Source organism: Palaemon carinicauda, chromosome 7 (genome assembly GCF_036898095.1).
Source record: "Palaemon carinicauda isolate YSFRI2023 chromosome 7, ASM3689809v2, whole genome shotgun sequence".
In the NCBI taxonomy this organism is placed as follows: Eukaryota; Metazoa; Arthropoda; class Malacostraca; order Decapoda; family Palaemonidae; genus Palaemon; species Palaemon carinicauda.
Window position 1 is genome coordinate 90,052,112 of NC_090731.1, and position 25,158 is coordinate 90,077,269.

Here is a 25,158-nt window from a genome sequence, read left to right on the forward strand (position 1 = left end):
CCTCCCAGGAGGGAACCTAAGGACTCTAAGACGATTCCAAAATCGTCTACTAGGATCAAACAGGAACAGCCCAGAGCCGTAGAGGATGCCCATGTTTCCCCCCCAGGAAGAGCCTCTGGGGTCCGGAGACTTAGCTGCAAGTCCGACAGGAGGCGAGCACCAGGAGTCAGAACACGCGTTCTGGCAGGTCCTGACTCTCATGAGGAACCTTAATGGGATTCCAGACCCTGAGGTCCCACCTCGTGAGGGTAAGGACACGGTCCTGGATCTACGGCACTCAGAAGCCCTCTAGAGCCAGCGCAGCATTGCCCTGGTCCCAAGGGATGAAGAGCGCCAGAGACAAGATCGAGGGCCAGCTCGCGGAGCTTGCCTCCTCCAGTAGATCCAGTGCCGGAAATAAGTTCCTCCCTCCTCCTCGTGTCCATCAGAGGAGGTACTTTGAAATCCTTGATGAGTCTTCGCTGAGCCTTCCCTTACATCACTCCGTGGAAGGACTCACAGGGGGAGTCCCTCTTGAGAGGCTCTCCAACCGGCACGTATCCTTCTCAGCCACTGAGATCCAGAGTCAGGAGAAGGTCATCAAGTGCGCTATGCAAGCCACTTCATGGCTCGACATCTGGCTGGGGTCTCTGGGCATCCTGGTGCGGTCCGAGGATCTCTCCAAGGAAAGCACCAGGAAAGCGCTGGAAACTTTTCTCCTCTCGGGCACTCGGACCATCGAGTTCCTGTCCCACCAAGTCTCGAGCTCGTGGGCCAACACGATCCTCAAACGCAGGGACGCTGTTGCCGAGAGGTTCCACCATAAGGTTCCCAGCGCCGAGTCGAGCAGGCTCAGACACTCTTCCGTCCTCGGTAAGAGCTTGTTTGAGCCTAAGGACGTGGAGCTCTCTGCCGAGAGGTGGAGGAAATCCAACCAGGATTCCCTCATCCATAGGGCCCTGACATCGAGGCCCTATAAGCCTCCGGCGGTTCAGCAGCCCCGTCCCGTCAAGGATACGAAGAAGACTACTGTAGCAGCGAAGCCCAAGGTGTCTAAGCCCTTTCCTGCCAAGGGCAGGAGGGGGAAGAAGTCCTCCAGGGGAGGCAAGAACCCTAGAGGCTCCGGCCGATGCCGGAAGCGCTAGGGTTGGCATTCCCCCCGCGTTTCCACCAGTGGGGGGATGCCTGCAGAGTTGTGCAGCAAGGTGGCAGCAACTCGGGGCGGAGGCCTGGACTGTCTCCGTGATATCCCTAGGGTATCGCGTCCCGTTCTTAGCATCTCTCCCTCCCCTGACAGTGAATCCAGTGTCGTTGAGCTCTTTTGCCATGGGATCGGCAAAAGGGCAGGGCTGAAGTCCAGACCATGTTGGAGAAGGACGCTCTCCAGGAGGTCGTGGACGGGTCCCCAGGCTTCTACAGTCGACTTTCTTGTGAGAAAGGCGTCTGGAGGCTGGAGACCAGTCATCGACCTCTCGACACTGAACGGGTCTGTCAAGCAGACTCGGTTCAGTATGGAGACAGCAGACACGGTCAGGCTTGCAGTGAGACCACGAGACTTCATGTGCCCACTGGATCTGAAGGACGCGTACTTCCAGATCCCAATCCATCCGTCTTTGAGGAAGTACCTGAGATTTTGCCTAGACAACAAGATCTACCAGTTCAAGGTGCTGTGTTTCAGTCTCTCCACAGCGCCTCAGGTGTTCACCAGAGTCTTCACCATCATCTCTTCGTGGGCTCACAGGATCGGCATCCGTCTCCTTCGTTACCTGGACGACTGGCTGATCCTGGCAGACTCTGAGACATCCCTTCTTCGCCACCGAGACAAGCTCCTCGAAGTTTGCCAGGATCTGGGGATCGTGGTAAACCTCGAGAAGTCCTCTCTGCAGCCCTCTCAGAAACTGGTATATCTAGGTATGATCAAAGACACCAATCTCCACAAAGCCTTCCCATCAGACGAAAGGATAGCAAGGCTGAGGAAGGTTGCGAAACTTTTCCTCAATCGAGAAGAACTCCCAGCCCAATCGTGGCTTCGTCTCCTCGGCCACCTCTCCTCTCTGCCCCGTCTCGTCCCCAACAGTCGCCTCAGGATGAGATCCCTTCAGTGGCGACTGAAGTTTCGGTGGAGTCAAGGACTCGACTCCCCGGACATCCTGGCCCTTCAAAAGTTCTACCAAGTCCTGGCGGGCCACTCCGTGGTGGTGATGAGCGACAACACCACGGTGGTGGCTTACATCATCAAGCAGGGAGGTACCTTTTCGGAACAGCTGTCCCATCTTGCAGTAGAGATCCTGAGATGGTCCGAAGCCCACTCGATATCACTTGCAGCTCGCTTCATTCCAGGCAAGAGGAATGTGCTCGCCGACAGTCTGAGCAGAGCGACGCAGATAGTGAGTACCGAGTGGTCTTTGGATCCTCGGATAGCTAACAAAGTCCTGACTTTGTGGGGTTCCCCGACTGTGGACCTGTTCACTACAGCGTTGAACACCAAGCTTCCACTGTACTGCTCCCCAGTCCCGGACCCCAAGGCCCTCTGGCAAGATGCCTTCCAACAACGGTGAGACAACGTCGACGTGTACGCCTTTCCCCCGTTCTGTCTGATGAGGAGGGTCCTCAACAAGACCAGAACATCGGTCAATCTCTCGATGACCTTGATAGCTCCGCTATGGCATCATGCAGAGTGGTTTCCGGACCTTCTGCAGCTCCTCACGGAGATCCCGAGGGAGCTCCCTCCACGTCACGAGCTACTCAAACAACCATACTCCAACATCTTCCACAAAGCCGTAGCTTCGCTTTGACTTCACGCCTGGAGACTATCCAGCATCTCCTCAAAGAGAGAGGATTTTCGCAACAAGTTGCGGAAAGGATGTCTGGCCACCTGCGTAGGTCATCCGCAGGAGTCTACCAGGCGAAGTGGCGAGTTTTCTGTGGTTGGTGCCGTGGAAGGGGTATCTCTCCCCTCGATGCCACTTTACCAGCAATAGCGTAGTTCCTTGTGTATCTGCGGGAAGAAATGCGCCTTTCAGTCTCGGCAGTGAAAGGCTATCGCTCAGCCTTAAGTCTTGCCTTCAGGCTCAAAGGAATGGACATTTCCTCCTCGCTGGAACTGTCTCTTCTCATACGGAGTTACGAACTTACCTGCCCTCAGTCGGAAGTGAGACCTCCTCCTTGGAACGTGGTTCGAGTCCTCAGGTCTCTTAAGAGGCCTCCCTATGAACCATTACGCCAGGCTTCTGATCGCCACCTTACCTGGAAGACGGTGTTCCTGCTAGCTTTGGCCTCGGCCAAGCGAGTCAGCAAACTGCATAGTCTCTCGTACGACGTCGCCCATTCAAGGGGATGGGGGGAGGTAACGTTCGGCTTCGTCCCTGAGTTTGTTGCTAAGACTCAGAACCCGGGAGTGCCGGACCCTAGGTTCGATTCTTTCCAGGTCTCGAGTCTTCGTTCTGTAACAGATGACCCAGACCATCTCCTACTGTGCCCAGTCAGGAGTCTGAGGTTGTATCTTAAAAGAACAGCTGCAGTCCGCCCCCAGGTGCGAGCCCTGTTTGTTAGCACCGGGGGAACGAAGAGGAGGGTCACCAGGAATACCATCTCAGCCTGGATCCGCAAGGTGATCCACCTGGCCTTGAGTTCTGACCCTCCTCCGTCACGGCGCCCTAGGGCGCATGATGTCAGGGGCGTTGCTACGTCCATGGCCTTCAAGAAGAACTTTTCGGTGACGCAGGTCCTGCAAGCTGGGGTGTGGAAGCGTCAGACCACCTTCACGGCCCACTACCTGCAAGACGTGACACACAGAAGGCTCGATACGTTTTCTATCGGCCCTGTGGTGGCTGCACAACAGCTGGTCTAACCTCAGGCTCCTAATTGGACAAGTAGCAGAGGGTTAAGGGCATTGTTACCCGGTTTTAGTCTGTGTGAATGAAAAGATCTGTCTGGCCCTTTTCTTTTCCTTGGAGAATAACAGCATCCTGGGTCCTTTGCACAGCTGACTTCAAACCTCTGCAGGTAAGCCATGCTTCCCTGTGTTCCTAGTATTAAGTTGTAATACTGTCATGTCCCCATACCCTAACGAGGTGGTATTGGGTAAGTCCTAGCCTAGATTTCCTTCTAAAGAACTCCAGGTCAACTTCCTAGGACGTGTCACTGCTCACCTTCATACACAACTTACGTAGGGCGCAGCAGCCCCTCAGCTGTCTGCGAGGCGCAGGGGCTCCAACCCTTGAGTTGCTTTATGAACTCGGGTTTGGGGCCCCTAAGGGTTAAGTCACCCCATGTAAATAGCGTGGTTTGTATTCAGTTACGGAACAAATGACAAATTCGTAGATAATTTGTATTTTTCCTAACGATACAAACCTTAGCTATTTACAGTTATGTGCCCGCCAGCCCTGTCCCCCAAGATAAGTCCTACCTCTAAGTAAAGTAAATCAATTACCGGTGTGTGTGAGGGGGGAGGGGTAGCTAGCTACCCCTCCCTACCCCCCGCTAACTAGCGGTGGGGTAGGAAACCCTCGTTAAAACTTTATGGCTCGTCATCGGCTGCGCCGAAGTAATTACCCCATGTAAATAGCTAAGGTTTGTATCGTTAGGAAAAATACAAATTATCTACGAATTTGTCATTTCTAGTTAATCTAAGACTAATCTTACTATCATGCCCATAGATTAGTTTTAAGAATCACTTTAAAATACTTCTGAATGATGAAATTTTGTATGTTCAGTATATTAGAATGGATTCTTGAAAATGGTTGAGTTTTAGTTTTAGAAAATATTCTGATATTCATATTTTCAATCTTTCCAGGATGAATCAGATGCTCTTGGTGTGGACCTCCAGTTTCAAGGTAATATAAATGAATAGACCTAGTGTTTATTATTGATGTAGGGTTGTCATTTTACTGGTAAGTGTTATGACTACAATGATGTATATTTGCTTGGTTAGTCAAACCTGCAGGCTAAATGATATTTGCTTCTCTGAAGGTCATGATGAAATAATTTTTTTAAATTATATTTTATAGGTATATAACTAAAATTTGTTCCGTAACCGAAATACAAACCACGCTATTTACATTGGGTTTACCTTTTAGCGCAGCTGAAATGACGAGCCAATAGTTTTAACGAGGGTTAATTACCCCCGCGCTAGTTAGCGGGGGGTAGGGGAAGGGTAGCTTGCTCCCCCCCCCACACACACACACACCGGTAACTTGCTTCACTTCACTTTTGGCTCGGCGATGAACAGACATGTCTGTCCTTCGTCCTCGTTGACAGCCTTTAATCTTTTTTTTCTGCTTTTTCTTTACTACAGCTTGTGTGTGTGTTTGAAGTTGACTACCGATTATTATTATCTTTACTATGCGTACGTGCCCTGGTGTTGCCGGCCGCCCTTGTGGGACCTTTATGTCGGCCTTGAATACGGATCCTCACACCCTTTGCCCTCAGTGTCGGGGCCGACGGTGTGACCAGGAAAACGTGTAGTGAGTGTAGGGAGTCGTCTGCCTCCCAGTGGGAGAGGTTTGGCCGCCGGCGTAAGAAGAAGTCCAAGAGAGACCGTTCTCCTTCGGGGGTTGCCTTGAAGGAGGAAGGTTCTCGGGACTCTTCTTTCGCCGCCCAAACCTCCTCCGGAGCTCCCCCTCGTCCGGGTCCTGAGGAGAGTCGGCCGATTGGTAGCGCAGGCCCTAGTTCTGTTTCCCGACCTTGGGTGGGGGAGAGGGCGTCGCCTCCCATAGCGGGGCGGTTTCCCCTCCTCCTCCGCGGGAGGTTATTGATAATTCATTGTCTAATGATGATCTCTTACAGATTTGGGCTTCCCTGGGGCTTAAGGGCTTGCCCTCCAGTGTCGCCTTGATTGACCTTGTCTCGTTGGGGGCCGGCGGTAGCAGAGGTAGACCCTCTGTCTATCGTCGACGTCGTGGTGGCAGAGGCCTCCGATGGGGCGGGGCAATCCTCTGCAGGTGCAGTTGAGGATGATGGTGCTGGCGGCTCTCCTCCCCCTTCCGTACATCCTTCGAAGGGGGAAGTGAGTCCTACGGGCTCTTCTGCTGTTCAGCTTCCCTCTAAGGGAAGTGCCTTGACTTAGACTCCCCTTCGGAGGACTGATGGTCCTGGTGATCTTCCCCGTGGCCGCCTTTGCCATAAGGCTCACCGTCCGCTGCGTCGCAAGGGCCTCCCTTCCCCTTATAAGGGGGTTAAGAGGCGCCTTTTTGGATCTTCTTCCTCCGAAGGGGACTCTCCTCGTCGTACTCAGCCTACAGCTCCTGCTCCTTTGGACCTCTCTGCAGACCGTTCTCCAACTCCTGCTAGAACTTCACCTTCTGGGGAACTCGTCACCCGACGGGCAACGGTCCCTTCGGGGCAAAGGGATTCTTCCCTTTCACGTGCAGTGTTAGCGCACAGGCGCTCTCCTGCTCGTCAGCGCTCTCCTACTCGTCAGCGCTCTCCTGCTCGTCAGCGCTCTCCTGCTCGTCAATGCTCTCCTGCTCGTCAGCGCTCACCTGTTCCCCGGCGCTCTCCTGATGTTCGCCCTCCTCGTCAGCGCTCTCCTGAGGACATCCTACATTCTGTGGTTCCTGAAGAGCGCTTAGCGCGCCAGCATTCTTCTGCTCGCCCTTCTGCAGTGTTAGCGCACAGGCACTCTCCTGCTCATCAGCGCTCTTTTGAGGATCATCGCCCTCCTGCTCGCCAGCGCTCTCCTGTGGTCTCTGACCATCCTGCAGTCCCTGTTGGACACCTGCGCGCCATCAGTCTCCTGAGCTCTCTCGCGATCCTCATCCTGTATCTACGCAACATCGTCCGCGTTCTCCAGCGCGTGTTTCAAAAGCACATGTTCGCCCATGCGCCTACAATCTTCCTATTAATGTTCGTGAACGCGCCGCGCCACCTGTACCTTCACAGGATCTCTCGCGTCGCCCCCTTGCTCGCCAGCGTTCACAGACGATTCTAGTATCGCCTGTTCGTCAGCGTTCTCCTACGCGTCAACGATCACCTGTTTATCGGCGATCTCCGGACCGGCCGCGTGATTTACAACCTGCGCGCACGCGTTCTCCAACGCTTCGTCGACCAGAGGTTCTGGAAGGACATGGTTCGCCATCTACTAGCTCGCCATCGCGCGATCATTCACCTGCGCGTCCTGCGCGCTATCGCTCGCCAACTCGTCACCATGCGATAACGCGCCATCGCTCACCTGCGCGTCAGCGTTCGCCAGCTCACCACCGATCGCCTGCTGATCTACGCCGCCAGCGACCTTCCTCGCCCACGCGGCAACGCGTTCCCTCACCATCGCGCCAACGCATTCGTTCGCCGACTCGGACACGCGCTCGTTCACCTGTACACCCTCGCGCCCACTCGCCTGCGCGCCCGCACGATCATTCGCCTGCGCGCCCGCGCGATCATCCGCCTGTGCGGCCGCTCGCCTGCGCGCCCGCGCGACCGTTCGCCCTCGCGCGACCGTTCGCCCTCGCGCGACCATCGTTCGCGGCGAATTTCGCAGCCAGTGGTAGCAGCAGGAACGCGTGTTCCTAGACAGCGCTCGGGATAGCCTCCATCCAAACGCAGGACTGTAGTGCTGGACAAGGAAGACACTGCGGAGAGGTTAGTGCATCATTCTTCCCCCCCTTCTTTTCAGGCAGGTACTGTGGTGTCCACTCCAAAGGATCGCCCGATCCCTTTCCCTCCAGCGAGGATTTCGGACTCTGTGTCCGTGGAACAACAGACTTGGTTTGGTCCTCTGATGCGGGCGTTAGTGAGGGTTATGAAACCAGCACTCGCCGATCAGGGTAACAAACCAACGGCTGCCGCTCCCACGCTGAAGAGAAAGAGAGGAGTGGACTTCGTGGTGACTTCCCCCAGGGCGAAGTTGGTTCCCAAGAGGTCTGTCGCGAAGCCCCCTTCTCCTGCTCGAGTGCTTTCTCCTTCTCCCGTGGACGAGGCTTTTCCGTCCTTGGGTGAGTCCAGTGAAGCGGTAGTCTTCCCCTCGACACCAAGGGGGGAGACTTCGCTTCATGGAGAGAGTCGTCTCGTGAGGAAGGGGCTCCTCGAACCTCTTTGTTGGGATCCTGTATCCCTCCCAGGAGGGAATCCAAGGACTCCAAGACCGTCCCGAAATCATCTTCGAGGATTCTCCAGGAACCCGCGGCTCCCCGGGGGAACGTCCACGCTTCACCCCAGGAAGAGATTCCTGGGACATGAGACTTAGCTGCCAGCCCGCAAGGAGGAAATCAGCAGGAATCTGAACATGCCTTCTGGCAGGTCCTGAGCCTGATAAGGCAACTTAACGGGCTTATGGACCCCGTGATCGCCCCCCGTGAAAGCAAAGACACTATCTTAGATGAAGTGTATGAGGTTCGGAAGGCCCCTAAGTCCAGTGCGGCTCTGCCCTGGTCTCGGGGTCTGAAGAGTGCCAGAGCTAGGGCTAACGCTCAGCTCGCGATTCTTGCCTCCTCCAGTCGTTCCTCTGCCAGGAACAAGCTCATCCCCCCTCCTCGTCTTCAGCAGAGGAGGTATTTCGAGATCTTGGGTGAGTCCAGCCTCGCTCTTCCTCTCCATCACTCCGTGGAGGAGCTGGCGAAGGGAGTTCCCCTTGAGAAGCTCTCTGCCCGGCAGGTGTCGTTCTCGGCGGCAGAGATCCTTAGCCACGAAAAGGTCGCTAAGTGTGCCATGCAGGCCACTTCGTGGGTGGACTTTTGGCTAGGAACTCTGGGCATCCTATTGCGCTCGGAGGACTTGTCCAAGGTGACCAATAGGAAGGTCCTGGAGACCTTCTTACTCTCGGGCACCCGCTCCATCGAGTTTTTGGCGCACCAGGTTACCACCCTGTGGGCCAACTCAGTGTTGAAGCGGCGCGATGTTGTGGCCAAGAGATTCCATCCGAAGGTCCCAGCCGTGGATGTGTGTAGGCTCCGACATGCTTCCCTTCTGGGGGAGAACCTGTTTGAGCCTCAGGACATGGAGCGAACGGCTGAGAGGTGGAGGAAATCCAGCACGGACTCCCTCCTCCATAGGGCCCTTACAGCTCGACCCTATAAACCTCCAGCTCCTCCGCAACAGCAGCAGCAGCCTCGCAAGGCTCCAAAGCAGGCACCGGCAGTTAAGAAGGTGGTGTCTAAGCCCCAGCCCTTTCCAGCCAAGGTCAAGAGGGGCGGTAAGTCCTCCAGTGAAGGCAAGACTCCTAGGGGTGGCGGCCGCGGCCGCAAGCCCTAGGGGTGGCAGTCCCCCTGCGTGTCCACCTGTGGGGGGATGCCTTCAGCGTTGCGTCCGCAGGTGGCAGCAACACGGGGCCGATGCTTGGACGGTCTCAGTGATCGGCCAAGGCTATCGTGTCCTGTTCACAACATCTCAACCTCCCCTGACAGCGAATCCAGTGTCGTTGAGCTCCTATGCCACGGGATCGGCAAAGGGGCTGGGCCTTCGGGCCGAAGTCGAGACCATGCTCGAGAAGGGTGCTCTCCAGGAGGTCGTCGACGGCTCCCCAGGCTTCTTTAGTCGACTCTTTTCTTGTAGAGAAGGCTACTGGAGGCTGGAGACCTGTCATCGACCTCTCAGCTCTGAACGGATTTGTCAAGCAAACCCGGTTCAGCATGGAGACAGCAGACACGGTCAGACTTGCAGTGAGGCCACAAGACTTCATGTGCACACTGGATCTAAAGGACGCGTACTTCCAGATCCCAATCCATCCGTCTTCCAGGAAGTACCTGAGATTTTGCCTAGACGACAAGATCTACCAGTTCAAGGTGCTGTGTTTCGGTCTCTCCACAGCTCCTCAGGTGTTCACCAGAGTGTTCACCCTGATTTCATCTTGGGCGCACAGGAACGGCATTCGCCTCCTTCGTTATCTGGACGATTGGCTGATCCTAGCAGACTCGGAGTCGACCCTTCTTCGGCACCGAGACAGGCTTCTGGATCTTTACCAGGATCTGGGGATCGTGGTAAACCTCGAGAAGTCCTCTCTGCAGCCGTCCCAACGACTGGTTTATCTAGGCATGCTAATAGACACCAATCTCCACAAAGCCTTTCCATCAGACGACCGGATAGCAAGGTTGAGTAGGGTGGCGGAACCTTTCCTCAGGCGAGAAGAGCTCCCCGCCCAGTCGTGGTTGTGTATCTTAGGTCACCTATCCTCCCTGGCTCGTCTGGTTCCAAACAGCCGCCTCAGGATGAGATCCCTACAGTGGCGGCTCAAGTCCCGGTGGAATCAAGGATCCGATTCTCCGGACATTCTGATCCCAATGGGGTCTTTGGAACAGACGGACTTGCGATGGTGGCTGGTCGACGAGAACCTGCGGAAGGGAGTGAGTCTTCTCGTCCTCCCCCCAGAATTGACTCTGTTTTCGGACGCGTCAAAAGAAGGGTGGGGGCGCACGTTCTGAGCCAGAGGGCCTCAGGCCTTTGGTCAGAATCAGAAAAGTGCCTACACATCAACCTGCTAGAATTGAAGGCCGTCTTTCTGGCTCTTCAGCAGTTCCAACGGTCCCTGGCGGGTCACTCTGTGGTGGTGATGAGCGACAACACCACGGTAGTGGCTTATATCAACAAGCAGGGAGGCACTTTTTCGCAGCAGCTATCCTATCTTGCAGTAGAGACTCTGAGGTGGACCGAAATCCACTCGATAATACTATCAGCTCGCTTCATTCCTGGCAAGAGGAATGTGCTCGCCGACAGTTTGAGCAGGGCCTCGCAGATAGTGAGTACCGAGTGGTCTTTGGATCCTCAGATAGCCAACAAAGTCCTGACTTTGTGGGGTTCCCCGACTGTGGACTTGTTCGCGACAGCATTGAACTTCAAGCTGCCCCTGTACTGCTCCCCAGTCCTGGACCCCAAGGCACTCTGGCAAGATGCTTTCCAGCAACGGTGGGACAACATCGACGTGTACGCCTTCCCACCGTTCTGTCTGATGAGAAGGGTGCTCAACAGGACCAGACTATCGGTCAACTGTTCGATGACTCTGGTAGCTCCGCTATGGCATCACGCGGAATGGTTTTCGGACCTTCTGCAGCTCCTGACGGAGCTCCCGAGGGAACTTCCTCCACGACACGAGCTTCTCAGACAACCCCACTCCGGCGTCCCTCACAAGGCCGTAGCCTCGCTTCGGCTTCACGCCTGGAGACTATCCAGCGTCTCCTTGCGAAGAGAGGCTTTTCGCAACAGGTTGCGAAGAGAATGTCTCGGCACCTGCGAAGGTCCTCTGAGGGAGTCTACCAAGCAAAGTGGAGAGTCTTTTGTGGTTGGTGTCGTGGGAGGGGTATCTCTCCACTCGATGCCGCTATTCCAGCAATAGCGGACTTCCTCGTTTATCTGCGGGAAGAAATGCGCCTTTCTGTCTCGGCAGTGAAAGGCTATCGCTCAGCCTTAAGCTTGGCCTTCAGGCTGAAGGGCGTGGATATTTCTTCATCGCTAGAACTCTCTTTACTCATACGCAGCTATGAGCTTACCTGCCCCCAGTCGGAAGTGAGACCACCTCCTTGGAACGTGGTTCGAGTCCTCAGGTCTCTTAAGAGACCTCCCTTCGAGCCATTACGCCAGGCCTCCGATCGCCACCTGTCTTGGAAGAAGGCTTTCCTACTCGCTTTGGCTTCGGACAAGCGGCTTAGTGAACTTCATGGTCTCTCGTACGACATCGCCCATTCAAGGGGATGGGGGGAGGTAACGTTCAGGTTCGTCCCTGAGTTTATTGCCAAGACTCAGAATCCTGGAGTGCCGGATCCTCGCTTCGACTCTTTCAGGATCGCGAGTCTCCGTTCTGTAACAAGCGACCCAGACCAGCTGCTACTATGTCCAGTGAGGTGTCTGAGGCACTACTTGAAGAGAACGGCTGCAGTCCGTCCTCAAGTGCGAGCTTTGTTTGTGAGCACAGGCAGGACTAAGAGGAGGGTCACCAGGAACACCATCTCTGCTTGGATTCGAAGGGTTATCCACCATGCCTTGAATCCGGACCCTCCTCCATCACGTCGCCCTCTGGCATACGATATCAGGGGTATTGCTACATCCCTGGCCTTCAAGAGAAACTTCTCTGTGACGCAGGTACTTCAAGCTGGGGTCTGGAAGCGTCAGACGACCTTCACAGCCCACTACCTGCAAGACGTGACCCACAGGAGCCTCGATACGTTTTCTATCGGCCCTGTGGTGGCTGCACAACAGCTGGTTTAACCTCAGGCTCCTTTTTGGACAAGTAGCAGTAGGTTGAGGACGTTGTTACCCGGTCTTAGTCTGCGTGAATGAAAGAGTATGTCTGACCCTTACTTCTTTCTTCATTCTCCCCTCTCTTGGGGAAGCAGCATCCTGGTCCTCGCATAGCTGACCTCGACCTCTGCAGGTAACCCATGCTTCTTTGTGCTCCTAGTATTAAGCTTAATACTCTTGCGTCTCCCATACCCTGACGAGGTGGTATTGGGAACGTCCTATCCTAGAATTCCTATCTGAAGGTCTCAAGGTCAACTTCATAGGACGAGTCACACTCTCCTCCACACACTGCTTATGTAGGCCACTCGTTCCTAGCGATGCTAGGAACTTGTGAGGTACAGGGGCTCCTTTTCTCTAGTGCTGCTCACTGAGGGATTGAGCCCCCGGGCAGCCGAAGTCAGTAAGGCTGGGGACTTTCCACCCTTCCTAAGGGATAAGTCACCCAATGTAAATAGCGTGGTTTGTATTTCGGTTACGGAACAAATGACAAATTCGAAGATATTTTGTATTTTTCCTAACCATACAAACCTTAGCTATTTACACATATGTGCCCACAATCCCTGACCCCCAAGTCAAGTCCTACCTCTAAGTGAAGTGAAGCAAGTCACCGGTGTGTGGGGGGGGAAGGGATAGCAAGCTACCCTTCCCCTACTCCCCGCTAACTAGCGCGGGGGTAATTAACCCTCGTTAAAACTATTGGCTCGTCATTTCAGCTGCGCTAAAAGGTAAACCCAATGTAAATAGCTAAGGTTTGTATGGTTAGGAAAAATACAAATTATCTTTGAATTTGTCATATTCTAGTAAGTCTGCCATTTGAAATTTTTGATAGGTGTTGAAGTTTTTACAATAAAATTTTTTCATCCTTATACAGTTTTTAAAGTAATTAACACCTGTGACAGCAGCTGTGTTTCTATACCATGGTATCTGGACTGTAATTCGTACTGGGGAGAGCTCGTACATGTATCTCAATTTGCTTGTATATAGAATAAATTTGTTCCGTAACTGGAATACAAACCACGCTATTTAATAGGGGTACAGTATTACTTTCGGCGTAGCTGAAATAACGAGCCATTAATTTTTAATGAGGGTTTACTACCCACACCGCTAGTTAGCGGGGGTAGGGGAGGGTAGCTTGCTACCCCCCCCTCACACACTTCTGCTTGAGCTCACTTTGCTCTCGGCTCGGATGGTGGTCGGATGTATCCGCTCTCATCCTTGCCGTCATATTGGCAGCCATTAATTCTTTTTTCTTTCTTTTTCTAGTTACTGTGTATGTGAAGTTGACCTCTGCAACCATGCGCACCTGCCCTGGTTTTCCTGACCGCCCCTGTAGAACGTTCATGATGGCGGTCAAGACTGATCCTCACGCCCTTTGTCCTTCTTGTAGGGGCCAACGGTGTGATAATGTCAACAAGTGTAGGGAGTGGTCTGCCTCCCAGTGGGAGAGGTTTTCGCGACGATGGAAGAAGTCCAAACGGGATATTTCTCCTTCGAAGGTTGCTTCGAAGGGAGAAAAACCCAAGGCTTCTTCTTCCGTTGCCCAAACCTCCTCCCAAGCTCCCACTCGGACGGTCTCTTTCAAGAGACCGTCTAGTGGTAGTGTAGACCAATTTATTATTAACCAACCTCGGGTCTCGAGAGATGACGTTGCTTCCCCTAGCGAAGAAGCTCCACCTCTCCCCCCGGGGAAGGACATGTCACTAACACCTCTGTTTCAGCTTTGGTCCTCCTTGGGGCTTACGGGTTCGCCCTCCATGGAGGTTTTGCTTAACTACATCTGATTGAGTGCTGCTGTCAAGCAATCATCATCACTGTCTGAGGTTAATCCTCTGTCTCTTGTCGACGTTGTGGGGTCAGAGGTGTCCAATGCAGTTTCATCCATCTCCTTTTCCACTCCAGACTCTACAGTAGCTGACGGCTTAGTTTCCCCCGTTCCTGATCAACCTACGAGGGGGAAACTAAGTCCATCGTCGATCTCTCCTGCTAGTGTTTCTCTCCCTCGGGGGAGTTCACTTACAGAGATTCCTCTTTGGAGGACAACTAAAGGTCTTGCTGATCCAACGGCTCCCAGAGGGTGCATCCGTCGGAAGGCTCGCTTTCCTCTTCACCATAGAGGCCTTCCTTCACCTGTGGTGAGGAGATGCCTCTTTGGTTCAACGTCTTCTATGCAGTCCCCCGCAGAGGAGCCTCTAGACTGATCATCCGTCACTGCACCTGCATTGGTCCTGGACCTCTGCAGATTGTTCACTATCTCTTTCGGTGGAAGGTCGTCCTTTTAAAGGACACGTTGACCTTCCACCCGACAGACCTGCTGACCTGCCGTCGCCTTTCCTGCATGGGCCTAACAAGGCTCCAACTGAACATGCTATTGCGCGCCAACAATCTACGCGCTACGCACCCACGAAACCTGACAAATGCTCATCAGTAGCTCGTCAGGCCCCATCACTACAGCGCGCTGATCTTCCTTCTCACCCAAACACAGGTCATCGTCAAGAGCATACGCTCCAACAAGAGCATGGCTCTACCACGCGCCATGCGCCAACGATCTCCTGCGCGCCAGGGCTCGTCTGCGCACTCTGCACACACTGCGCCTACCCGCCAATGATCTTCTACGCGCCAGCGACCACCTGCGCGCCAACACTCACCTGCGTGCCAACGTTCTCCTGTGCGCAAATTACGTACGCGTCATCGTTCTCCTGCGCGTCAGCGCTCTCCCGCGCGCCAACATTCTCCTGCACTTGCGCATACGCGCCCTACAATATACTCTCCTGAGCGCCATGCTGCGTACTATCCTACGCGCCAGGTAAAACCTGCATGCCAACTTTCTCCTGATAGCAGGCCTACAGACAAGTCAGCCATGCTGCCTTCACCCGCTCGTCATCCCTTACCAACGCGCCAACGGTCACCTACGCGCCAGTGCTCACCTACGTGCCAGCCTTCTCCTGCATGCATCTACAAGGATATACGCGCGTGTCATGCGCACGCTCACCAATCCTCTCTTAGGGATGCGCGCCAACATTTTCCCGCACGCCCAGCATGAATCTACTGTGCGCCCGCGCGCTAGAGGACATTCTCTTGCACGCGCCCGCCCTACGGCTGTTACAGTTGCGCGTGAACACTCTCCCGCGCACATCGTGATTCTCCTGCGCGTCTGCGCACGCGCGAATATTCTCCCGCGCTCGCCACCGGTCTCCCGCGCACGAGCCCTGATATTCTCCCTCGCGTGAGCGCCATTATTCTCTTTCGCGCGAGCGTCAATATCCTCCCGCGCGAGAGCCTACGCATCTCAAGGAACGACGTCCTGCAAGGTCGCTATCGCCTCATTCCCCTCCCTGCAAGCGCATACCACCACGCATTGTGGGAGAGGGGAAACTTCCAGAGGGGTTCAGGATCCCAAAGCTACCACAGGCAAACCCACCTATTCCAGTGACTCCTCCCAGGGATCCTTCAATCCCTTTCCCTTCAAGGGGTATGTCTGACAGTGCGTCCGGGTTCAGTGCCCTGATCAGAGCCGTAACTCGGGCTTTCAAGCCTGTCCTCTCTGAATGGGGACACGGAACCATGGCTTCCTCTACCCCACTGCCTCTCCTTCCCTTTCAGATGAAGATTTCCCGTCTCCAAGGGAATCACGTGAGGAGAGACTTTCCCCCATCACACCAATGGAGGAAACCTCTCTTTGCGCCGAGAGTTCCACACAGTCAGGGATTGGAAGGAACGTGCCACCCTTTTCAATGTTGGAGTCTTACATCCTTCCCAGGAAGGAATCCAAAGACTCCAAAACATTGCCTAAGTCCTCCACTAGGGTTAAGATGGAGCCAGCTAGCCAATCAGGGAATGTCCGTGATTCTCCCCAAGAAGTGCCTTCGGGGATAGAAGGAGACTTCGCTGCAAGTCCTACAATAGGAGGAGACCAGCAAGAGTCAGAACAGGCGTTTTGGCAAGTTCTGACTCTAATGAGGGCTCTCAACGGGTTTTCCAACCCAGAGATCCCTCCTCGAGAGGGCAAAGACACGGTCTTAGACCGAGTCTTTGGTACTCAAAAGGTACTCAAAAGCCCTCTTAAGACCAGTGCAGCCCTGCCCTGGTCTCAAGAGGTAAAGAGTACCAGGGACAAGATCTCCCAGCAACTCTCCGAGATGTCCTCAATTGTTCCGGTACCACCAACAAGCTCCTCCCACCTCCTCGCGTACAGCAGAGGAGGTACTTCGAGATCCTAGAGGAGCCTTGTCTAGCTCTTCCACTTCACCACTCGTTGGAAGAGCTAACCAGGAGAATCCCTCTTGAGAGAGACTCCAACCAGCAGGCCTCGTTCTCGGCAGCCGAGATCCTCAATCAGGAGAAGGTCATGAAGTGTGCTATGCAAGCTACTTTGTGGCTCGATATCTGGTTGGGGACCTTAGGTATCCTGATACGTTCTGAGGATTTCTCCAAGGAACGTACCAGGAAAGCTATGAAACCTTCCTTCTCTCAGGTACTCGCACGATCAAGTTTCTGGCCCACCAAGTCTCGAACTTGTGGGCAAATACCATCCTGAAACGTCGGGATGCAGTAGCTGAGAGATTCCATCAGAAAGACCCTAGCGCGAGATCAATAGGCTCAGACATTCCTCCATAGAGGGGTCTGTTCTTTTCGAGCCTAAGGATGTGGAACATGCCGCTGAGAGGTGGAGGAAGTCGCATCAAGACTCCCTCCTTTATAGGGCTTTAACATCCAAGCCCTATAAGCCTCCAGCACCACAGCAGTCCCGTCCAGCCAAGACCACTACGACGACACTAGCAGCGAAGACGATGGTGTCTAAGCCCTTTCCTGTCAAAGAAAGGAAAGGCAAAAAGTCCTCCAAGGGAGGCAAAAATCCTAGAGGGAGCAGCCGAGGCTGCAAACGCTAAGGATAGGCAGTCCCCCTGCATTTCCACCAGTGGGGGAATGCCTACGAAGTTGCTCAAACAGGTGGAAGCAACTCGGGGCTGATTCCTGGACAAGCTCCGTGATCAGTCTAGGATATCGTGTCCCGTTCATAACATCTCTACCTCCCCTGACGACGAATCCAGTGTCCTTGAACTCCCTTGCCATGGGATCGGCAAGGGGGCAAGTCCTTCAGGGAGAAGTCCAGACCCTGTTGAAGAAGGGCGCTCTCCAAGAGGTCCTCGACAGATCTCCAGGTTTCTTCAGTCGACTCTTTCTTGTAAAGAAGGCGTCTGGAGGCTGGAGACCAGTCATCGACCTCTCAGCTCTGAACAAGTTTGTCAAACAAACTCCGTTCAGCATGGAGACGGCAGACACGGTCAGACTAGCAGTAAGACCGTAAGACTTCATTTGCACACTGGACCTAAAGGACGCGTACTTCCAGATCCAAGTCTATCCGTTTTCAAGGAAGTACTTAAAATTCAGCCTGGACAACAGAAAATACCAGTTCAAGGTGCTGTGCTTCGGTCTTTCCACAGCACCATAAGTCTTCACCAGAGTGTTCACCCTAATATCATCTTGGGCACACAGGATTGGCATCTGTCTTCTCCGTTATCTGGACGACTGGTTAATCCTAGCAGACTCGGTGTCAACCCTTCTTTAACACCGAGACAAACTTCTGAGACTTTGCCAAGATCTGGGGATCATGGTGAGTCTCGAGAAGTCTTCCCTGCTTCCCACTCAAAGACTGGTATACTTAGGCATGAATATACACACCGCTCTCCACAAAGCCTTCCCATCAGACGACAAGATAGCAAGGCTGAGGAAGGTTGCAAGACCTTTTCTCAGACGAGAAGAACTTCCAGCCCAATCGTGGCTATGTCTCCTCGGTCACCTTTCATCGCTGGTCCGTCTAGTTCCCAATGGTCGCCTCAGGATGAGATCCCTCCAGTGGCAACTCAAGTCCCGGTGGAATCAAGCTTACGACTCCCCGGACACCCAGATCCCCATGGGACCTGTGGAACTGACGGACCTCCAGTGGTGGTTGGCAGACGAGAACCTACGAAAGGGAGTGGATCTTCTCGTCCTCCCCCGGATTTGATGCTGTTTTCAGACGCTTCAAAAAAAAAAGGGGGGGGGGGGCACGTGCTGCACCACACAACCTTAGGCCTCTGGTAAGAGTCAGAAAAGTACCTCCACATAAATCTAGAGATGAAGGCTGTTTTTCTAGCCCTTCAACAGTTCCAACAGTACCTGGCAAGTCGCTCTGTGGTTGTGATGAGCTACAACACCACAGTAGTGTCCTACATCAACAAATAAGGAGGTAAAGGAGGTACTTTTTCGCAGCAACTATCCCATCTAGCAGTAGAGATACTGAGATGAGCTGAAATCCACTCGATACCACTATCGGCACGCTTCATTGCGTGCAAAAGGAATGTGCTTGCCGACATTCTGAGCAGAGCATCTCAGATAGTGAGTACCGAGTGGTCTTTGGATCATCTAGTAGCCAACAAAGTCCTGACTTTGTGGGGTTCTCCGACTGTGGATCTTTTCGCAACGGCCCTGAACTTCAGGCTCCCGCTATACTGTTCCCCAGTCCCAGACCCCAAGGCTGTCTGACAAGATGCTTTCCAACAACGGTGGGACAACATCGACGTTTACGCCTTTCCCCCATTCTGTCTGATGAGGAGGGTACTCAACAAGACCAGAACATCGGTCAATCTTTCAATGACCCTCATAGCTCCGCTATGGCATCACACGGAATGGTTTCCAGACCTTCTGCAACTCCTAACGGAGCTACCAAGAGAACTCCCTCCACGACACAATCTACTCAAACAACCACACTCCAACATCTTCCACAAAGCCGTAGGTTCACTACGACTTCACACCTGGAGACTATCCAGCATCTCCTCTCTGAGAAAGGATTTTCGCAACAAGTTGCTGTCAGGATGTCTGGACACCTGCGAAAGTCTTCGGCAGCAGTCTACCAGGCAAAGTGGAAAGTCTTCTGTGGTTGGTGTCGTGGAAGGGGTATCTCTCCACTCGATGCCACTATTCCAACAATAGCGGAGTGCCTCGTGTATTTGCGGGAAGAAATGCGCCTTTCATTCTCGGCAGTGAAAGGCTATCGCTCAGCCTTAAGTCTAGCCTTCAGGCTGAAAGGAATGGACATTTCTTGATCGCTAAAACTTTTTCTACTCATGCGAAGTTATGAACTTACCTGCCCTCAGTCGGAAGTCAGACCTCCCCCATGGAACGTGGTTCGAGTTCTCTGGTCTCTTAAGAGACCTCCCTATGAACCATTACGCCAGGCATCAGATGGCCACCTAACCTGGAAGACGGTATTCCTGCTAGCTTTGGCCTCGGCCAAGCGAGTCAGCAAATTTCATGGTCTCTCGTATGAAACCACCCAGTCAAGGGGATTGGGGAGAGGTAATGTTCAGCTTCGTCCCTGAGTTTATTGCTAAGACTTAGAATCCTGGAGTGGCGGATCCTCGATTTGACTCCTTCCGCATTTCTAGTCTCCGTACTGTAACAGATGACCCAGACCATCTCTTACTATGCCCAGTAATGAGCTTGAGGCTGTACCTCAAAAGAACAGCCGCAGCCCGTCCTCATGTGCCAGGTCTATTCATCAGCACAGGAAGGACTAAGAGGAGGGTCACCAAGAACACCATCTCTGCATGGATTCGTAGGGCCATTGACCTGGCCTTGAATCCAGACCCTCCTCCATCACGTCGCCCTAGAGCTTATGATGTCAGGGGCATAGCTACATCCCTGGCCTTCAAAAGAAATTTTTCAGTGACAAAGGTTCTTCAAGTTGGGGTGTGGAAACGTCAAACAATATTCACACCCCACTACCTGCAAGACGTGACCCACAGGAGACTCGATACGTTCGCTATCGGCCCTGTGGTGGCTGCACAACAGCTGGTTTAAAACCTCAAGCTCCTTATTGAACAAGTAGCAGAAGGCTGAGAGCATTGTTATCCGGTTTTAGTCTGCATGAATGAAAAGGTTTGACTGGCCCTTATTCTTTTCTTCTTCATCCCCTCTCTTGGGGAAAGCAGCATCCTGGGTTCTCTGCATAGCTGACCTTAAACCACTGCAGGTAAACCATGCTCCCTTGTGTTCCTAGTATTAATGTTAATACTGTTACGTCCCCATACCCTGATGAGGTGGTATTGGGAAAGTCCTAGTCTACAAGTTTCCATCTAAAGAACTTCAGAACAACTTTTTAGGACAAGTCACACTTCTTCATACCTTCACACACGGCTTGCGTAGGTCGCAGACCTTGCGTAGCAAGGTTTTAGCGAGGTGCAGTGGCCCCTTATTTCTTGAGTGCTAACACACTCGGATAAGGAGCCCCTTGTCAAAGCCAAAAAGCCAGACTGGCTGGGACGTCCACCCTTCTTAATGGGTGAGTCACCCCTATTAAATAGCATGGTTTGTATTCCAGTTACGGAACAAAGGACAAATTCGTAGATAATTTGTATTTTTCCTAACTATACAAACCTTAGCTATTTAACCAATCTTGCCTGCCAGCCCTATCCCCCTTGAAGTCCTACCTCCAAGCAAAGTGAGCTCAAGCACAAATGTGTGTGAGGTGGGGGGTTAGGAAGCTACCTTCCTCTACCCCCGCTAACTAGCGGTGTGGGTATTAAACCCTTGTTAAAAATTAATGGCTCGTCATTTCAGGTACGCCGAAAGTAATACCCCTATTAAATAGCTAAGGTTTGTATAGTTAGGAAAAATGCAAATTATCTATGAATTTGTCATTTTTCCCATTAAAAATATTTAAAATACCCTTAATCCATTTCAACCCTCTAAATGACGTCTCATACTTGAAAAAAAACAAATATTGTATAAAAACATGATAGAAGGAGTATGTAAAGATATTAAAATGTTTTTTTATAGTGTACTTAAGTTGGAGATGAGACAATTTGGTCTAACGAAGATGCTGGCGGAAGGGGAAGGTAGCGGAGATTGAAGGAGGAAGATCGAAGACTTGGTTTTTGTTATCGCTACTTAACACTACGTATATAACCCTAAACTTAAATGCTACTTCACAATTTTTTTTCATCTTATTTTTTATTTGATCATTTTCGTTTATGAACAGATTTTCGGAACTTTGAAATGATCTTAGCACCTTTGGCTGGCATTATATCCTTGAGAGATTCTTTCTTCTTCAAAATTGTGCAGACTGTAGATGCTGAACGTCTTAGCAAAAAGGCCTTCACATGAGCACATTTTTCATGTTTCTTAATTATTTCACCTTTCATTTCTTTTGACATCTTCATCATCCTCTCTGCACTGTCACTAGCACTTAACTTCTTAGGAGGAATTATTAAAAGAAAGTTAGAATAAGAAATAGTATTCACAAAACACGAGGCAAGAGATCGCGAGTGTAATGAATCAGTTGGTTACTCGACAAGGTGAGCGCACAAAGTGAATGAGAGAGTGTTGGAGGCTAGACATTGGAGAACGCTGTGTCGTCACTGCTCACTACGCCATCCAGCAGCAGTGTCTCGCATTCATATCAAATTCTTGCTGGCATAACAAAGCAAAAAATTGACCGAGTGACGACTCATATCTCAGAAAACCTGTACGTTAATTCACCGGTAGGTCAAGGTATTACTGTATATTATTATTATTATTATTATTATTATTATTATTACTTTCTAAACTACAACCCTAGTTGGAAAAGCAGAATGCTATAAGCCCAAGGGCGCCAGCAGGGAAACTAGTCCAGTGAGGAAAGGATATAAGGAAAAACTACAAGAAGTTTAAGAACAATAGTAATGAATATTATTAAATTGAGAGAATGGCCCATGTTGAGAGAATGGAAAATGGCTGTCTGCTAAAGAAGGTGATGAATGCTAGAGTTGATGGGAGAAGTACAAGAGGAAGGCCAAGGTTTGGGTGGATGGATGGTGTGAAGAAAACTCTGGGTGATAGGAGGATAGATGTGAGAGAGGCAAGAGAGCGTGCTAGAAATAGGAATGAATGGCGAGCGATTGTGACACAGTTCCGGTAGGCCCTGCTGCTTCCTCCGGTGCCTTAGATGACCGCGGAGGTAGCAGCAGTAGGGGATTCAGCATTATGAAGCTTCATCTGTGGTGGATAATGTGGGAGGTTGGGCTGTGGCACCCTAGCAGTACCAGCTGAACTCGGTTGAGTCCCTGGTTAGGCTGGAGGAACGTAGAGAGTAGAGGTCCCCTTTTTTGTTTTGTTTCATTTGTTGATGTCGTGCTTTTGGTATGTGTATGTATGTATGTATAAAACTTACCCGCTGGTTATATAATGGCTAAAGCCTCTTGACGCCGGCAGCAAATTCAAAATCTCGCGGTCTATCACAGATATGCCAGGTGTACACTAGCGCCCTTGTGGTACAAAAGGTAGAACTATACCCAACCTATTCAGATTTTCTCCTGCCGCCATAGCTGGCTGTTCATTGGAAATTCTCTCTCGCTTATTACTCAATTTTGGACGTTGTTTGGTGATGTACTACGTTTTTTGAGTTTGGGGTATCGCTTTATTGATTTAGTTTTCATTTAACTCTTGAAATCTTTGTGCTGGGGTTATTTTAAATAATTTAACCTTTGTTTTTGTTACCGGTCTCTCTCTCTTAACCTTTCAATATGGCCGACCCCTTCCCTGTTATTCGGAAGTGTGTTAAAGGTTGTTGTACTCGACTTCCTAAGGCATCTGTAGATCCGCATAATATTAGCAGTAAATGTAGGGGAAAATTATGTTCTTTTGAAGATCGGTGTAATGAATGTGCTTCTTTAACCAATGAGGAATGGGTAACGTATGAACGTTATATTAAGAGATTAGAGAGGGACAGGGTTAGGCGCAGTTCTTCACGCTCTGTTGATTTAACCTTGCCTAATGTAATGAATCCTATTCCTTCTCCCGTAGTGGTAGATAAAAAACCGAAGGAACCGTCTATGAAGGATATGTTTACCGCTATCCAGGCTCTTGGTGAAAAAGTGGAAGCCTTAGCGGCGGATAGAAATCAGATTTTATCCAAAATCAATTTACTGAAAAATCATGAATCGGAAGGAAATGTGAAAAGTGTTCCGAATGTGTTCAGTGTTGTGAAGGGTTCGTCTGTTCGATCTTGTCGTTCGCCCAGCCTACGACCGCTTTCAAGCTCCTGAACCCATGGGAGAAGTAATGTCGTACGGCAAAAGGCAACGAGAGGCTTCATCAATCGTTCAGACGTTCCCTCAAGCAGTCCTGCTACCGTAGTACAGGTTGCTCACTCCCATCATAGAAAAGATGAGGGTAGTGTGTTATTGCCGTCCTCCGATGAGGGTTCGGGCAGCGAAGCCTGGCGTCGCGCATCCAGACCACTTAAAAGAAAGTCACACTCGGTCGCTCAACGTCACGATTCGCCTAAGAGTCGACCAGGCTGTAGTTCTTGGGATACACCTGAACGTTTCCCTTCTCCTGTCACTTGTACACCTGCGAAGCGCTATAACCGTGATGTAGTTGACGATGAGTTACAGTCAGATGCGGAACTGGTGCCTGTTGCCGATGTAACTAGTCATGCGCCACCGCTTCGGTCGGATTGGCTTTCGTCACCCAAAAGTGAGAAACGTGTTGTTAGCGAAATAGAAGACAATATTCCCTTAGTAAAGGAATCGTATATATCGCATTCTAGCGATCCTAAGTGGTCGATGCTTTTAGGCATGAAACACCAGCTCTCGTCGATAATGCGGTCTTATCAACCTGCGGTTGGCAGTGAGATGGGACGTCAGTCTTCGGACCCGTTGTCGCACAGGCGGCCTGTTGTCCCTGATTCTGATGTGATATCGCACAGGCGATCTCCCATTCGCAGTGCTCAACACCAGGTTGATTTGGACGAGTCTCGTCAGGGAGTTGTTTCTAAACAAAAATCTACTTACGGACGCAATGAAGATCAGCGAGGACGGGTGGACGCAATGTGTCATCGTGACGGCTCTCGGCAGTCGACTCATGATTCTATTGAGCGGAAACGTCAACAGCGTCCCACGCGACGGCTCTCGGCAGCTGACTCACGGCATAGAGCGTCAGCGTCAACGACATGCGGACGCTAGGCGTCCGCGCGACAACACACGGCAGTTAACTCTTGGCGTCGGGCGTCAGTCCATTCAACAGCAAACGGACGCTAGGTGTCCTCATGACGACACTCGGCAGTTGACTCCTAATATCGAGTGTCAGTCCATTCAACTGCAAGCAGATGCTAGGCGTCCACGTGACGACCCACAGCAGTTGACTTCTGATGTCGAGCGTCAATCCATCCAACAGCAAGCGAACGCTAAGCGTCCACGCGACGCCACACGACAGTTGACCGTTGACGTCGAACTTGAGTCCATTCTTGGCGTCACACATCAGTCGACATCGACCTCTCCTCTTCACTTTGAGGCTGTTACCCAGACTGTAGGCGAACTTAAGCGAAAGACTGTTGATCGCACATCAGAGACAATTATTGAGCATGGCAAGCGCTCCCATTCTGACACTGACGCTTCGGTTCAGGCTGCAGGAACAGCTGAACTGCCAGAAGAACCTGAAGAAATTTCTGACATTGATGAACTATTGGAAGCCGTTTCAGAAGAGGAAGAGGAAAACATTATCAACATTCGGTAGACCTTAAGAAGTTGATGTTGATTTTCACAGGCCTTTTTCCTGACCACTTTACTCCTGTGGCTCCTCGTTCTCCTCCATTGGAATTTACCTTAGGGAAGGCGACTAAGATACCCATTTACACTAAGATGGTGCTCTCACGCTCGTCTAAACGAGCCCTGAAGTTAATGGGTTTCTGGATGGAGTCAAAGAGGATTCTTGGTAAAACGGCCTTTGTGTTCCCACCTGCAGGACTTGCGTCCAAATCCAGTGTTTGGTACGAGACTGGGGAAGTTCTGGGCTTGGGAATGCCTGCGTCTGCCCAGGGAGATTTCTCTAGTCTGGTAGACTCTTCTCGTCGGCTTGCCTTGAGAAAAACGAAGGTATGGTGGTCAATGACAGAGTTTGACCATTTACTTAAAGGTTTGTTCAGAACCTTTGAAGTGTTTAATTATTTAGATTGGTCATTGGGAGCCTTAAGCAAGAAAGTCTCTGAAATGAAAACCA

General features: G+C 51.7%; 1 protein-coding gene across 4 annotated transcripts in view; it reads left to right on the top strand.

Annotated features, from left to right (window-relative positions):
• Positions 1–25,158, top strand: part of LOC137643963 (protein YIPF1-like) — a 197,066-nt gene that overhangs the window by 20,048 nt on the left and 151,860 nt on the right. For all 4 annotated transcript variants that reach the window (XM_068376785.1, XM_068376782.1, XM_068376783.1 and 1 more), the window contains exon 2: positions 4,775–4,814. In XM_068376785.1, the coding sequence (XP_068232886.1) occupies positions 4,775–4,814 (40 nt within the window). The remainder of the gene's footprint in view (positions 1–4,774; positions 4,815–25,158) is intronic.